Source organism: Elephantulus edwardii, unplaced genomic scaffold, assembly GCF_000299155.1.
Source record: "Elephantulus edwardii isolate Elephantulus edwardi_28Jun2011 unplaced genomic scaffold, EleEdw1.0 scaffold00017, whole genome shotgun sequence".
NCBI lineage: Eukaryota > Metazoa > Chordata > Mammalia > Macroscelidea > Macroscelididae > Elephantulus > Elephantulus edwardii.
The window spans coordinates 22,726,070-22,728,539 of NW_006399767.1; the positions used below are offsets into that span (position 1 = coordinate 22,726,070).

General features: G+C 48.5%; 1 protein-coding gene across 1 annotated transcript in view; it reads left to right on the top strand.

Moving 5' to 3' along the window:
- The first annotated feature begins 812 nt into the window (after positions 1 to 812).
- CCDC167 (coiled-coil domain containing 167) overlaps positions 813 to 2,470 on the top strand; it is a 23,341-nt gene continuing 21,683 nt past the window's right edge. The window contains exon 1 of the mRNA XM_006882164.1: positions 813 to 854. Within this exon, the coding sequence (XP_006882226.1) occupies positions 813 to 854 (42 nt within the window). The remainder of the gene's footprint in view (positions 855 to 2,470) is intronic.

Genomic DNA, 2,470 nt, shown 5'->3' on the forward strand with positions numbered 1-2,470 from the left:
ATAACTGACATCCAAGCAGATATATGCCACACCATGTTTATCATGGCTTTGTTCACAATAGCAAAGAGTTGGAAACAACCTAAGTGCCCATCAACAAACAAACGGATAGAGAAGCTGTGGTACAGTAACACAATGGAATACTATGCTGCATTGAAAAACAAGGAACTCATGCAATATTATTCAAAATGGGTGACCCTGGAGGACATTATGCTGAGTGAAATATATCAGTCGCAAAAGGACAAATATTGCATGGTGCCACTGTTGTAAAATGGGATTGATATCAGGGTTGGGGTAAGACTGAGAAAAACTGGATAAATTGTGTATACTGCACTGAAACAGATGAGGGAAAGAATAATTTAAAAGCGATGTATGATAGGGTACTATGGTTATCACAAGAGTCCACAATTAAGGTTGCATAGTGGAGTGTACTTGGGGCAGTGGGAGGGGTTCGGGGAGGGGGATTGTGTACCAGGGAGGGAGTGTTTCTTTTACTTTTGAAAGAGAGGAGCGAACTGGGGTGGGGGGAAGGGCTGGGCGGGGAGAGAAGTGCAGCAATGAATGAATGGAAATCCAAAATCTCTGTAAATGCTCATTTATTTTTTATTTTAAAAATAAATAAAAGAGATCATAACGAAGTGTCAAAGCCCCGGTGGGACCCTCACAAATATGGCCGCCCCTCGCCGGCCATGCCCCGCAGAAAGATGGCTGCCGAGGACACCGCCAGCCAATGAGAGAGGCGCACGACACCCGCGCGTGCGCGGTGAGGCGTAGCGGGCGTGTCCTGCGATGACTGGGGGATTGCGGCAAGTAACATGACGAAAAAGAAGCGGGAGAATCTGGGTGTAGCTCTAGAGGTGAGTGTGGACCAAGCCAGTCCTTCGCGTGGTCTTCAACCTTTCTGCTAAATTCAGGCCGCCCCCGCCGGCTGAAGGAGGAGACGAGGGGAGGAAGAGAAGCGACGGGGTGAGAGGGCCTGACCGGGCATTCCGAGATGAGAGACTGAGGCATCGGAGGCGAAGGGACCTCCTGAAGGATAGAGATTTAGGGAAGTGAAGGGGAGTCCCAAAGGGGAAGGGAACGGGAGTACTGGGGCTCTGCGGGGGACGCAGACATTAGCAGGCTGTGACAGGCTTGGTGATCGGCCCCCTCGTATCTTCAAAGCTCTTTACCAGGCGTTGGGGTCAACTCGTATTCCCTGAGAGGGCACGTTTTCCCTAGAGGGGGACTGAGGTATGCAAATGGTGATGTTACCAAAAGCCTTAGAGGAAAGCAGCTGAAGCGGCTGCTTTCCCAGTTGCTTTCCCGTGCATTCTAAGTTAATCCTTACAACCAGTCTGTGAGCTGGAGAGAGATAATTCCCATTTTCACAGATGAGGAAACTGAAATCCCAGTGGAGCTCAGGATAGAGCCAAGAACTAAGCTTAGATGGCCAACAACCAGGTCTGTCCTGGAGAGGGTGAAACCAAGTTTCTCCTTGGAGGCAAGGAGACCAGAAGGGACCAGTCCTTGGAGAAGGACATCCTACTTGGAAGGGTGGAGGGACAGTGCAGGAGAGGAAGAAGACCCTGGGTGAGATGGATTAACACAGTGACGGTATAATAGGGGCAGGTGTGTCCCTGGGTGAGATGGATTAACACAGTGACGGTATAATAGGGGCAGGTGTGTCAAAGACTGGCTCAGGATCAGACAGAGTTCAGAGCTGTTGTGCACAGGACTCGATGGCACATAACAGCAACAATGCATCTATTTTTCATTATGTTCAGCACCTTTAGAGTGGGCTGCATCCTCTCTCCACACAAATCTGTCTGCTGGGCAAATAGTTTTAGAAGCTGAACTTAATGAAGAATATTGCCTCAGGGTATGAGGAAGACTCAGCAACAACCTGCATTTTATATAAATGACACAATCTTACTTGCTGAAAAGGAGGAGGACTTGAAACACTTGCTCCAGAAGATCAAAACTACAGAAGACAAATATCCTCACCACTGTAACATCATGATAGATGTTGTTGTTGTTGTTGTTATGTACCATTGAGTCACTTGCGACTCATAACGACCCTATGTACAAGGGCTCTAAATGCTGTTCTATCCTGTGCCAACCTAGCCATCTCAAACACACTTATTCCCACCGCTCCAGTCACAGAATCATCCATCTCATTGAAGGTCTTCCTCTTCTTCACCGCCCACTCCACTCTGCCAAACATGATGTCCCTCTCCAAGGACCAGTCCCTCCTTGCAACATGCTCAAGGTATGTCAGACGAAGCTTCAGAATCCTTGACTCCAAGGAGCTCTCCGGCTTCACCTTCTCTGGAACAAACCTGGTGTTCTCCTACTAGTCCATGGTATATTCAACACTCGTCTCCAGCACCACAGCTCAAAGGCATCAGTTCTCTTTCTGTCAACCCTATTCACTGTCCAACTCTCTGATGCAAAGCACATAATTGTGAAGACTATAGCCCGGATCAGGTGC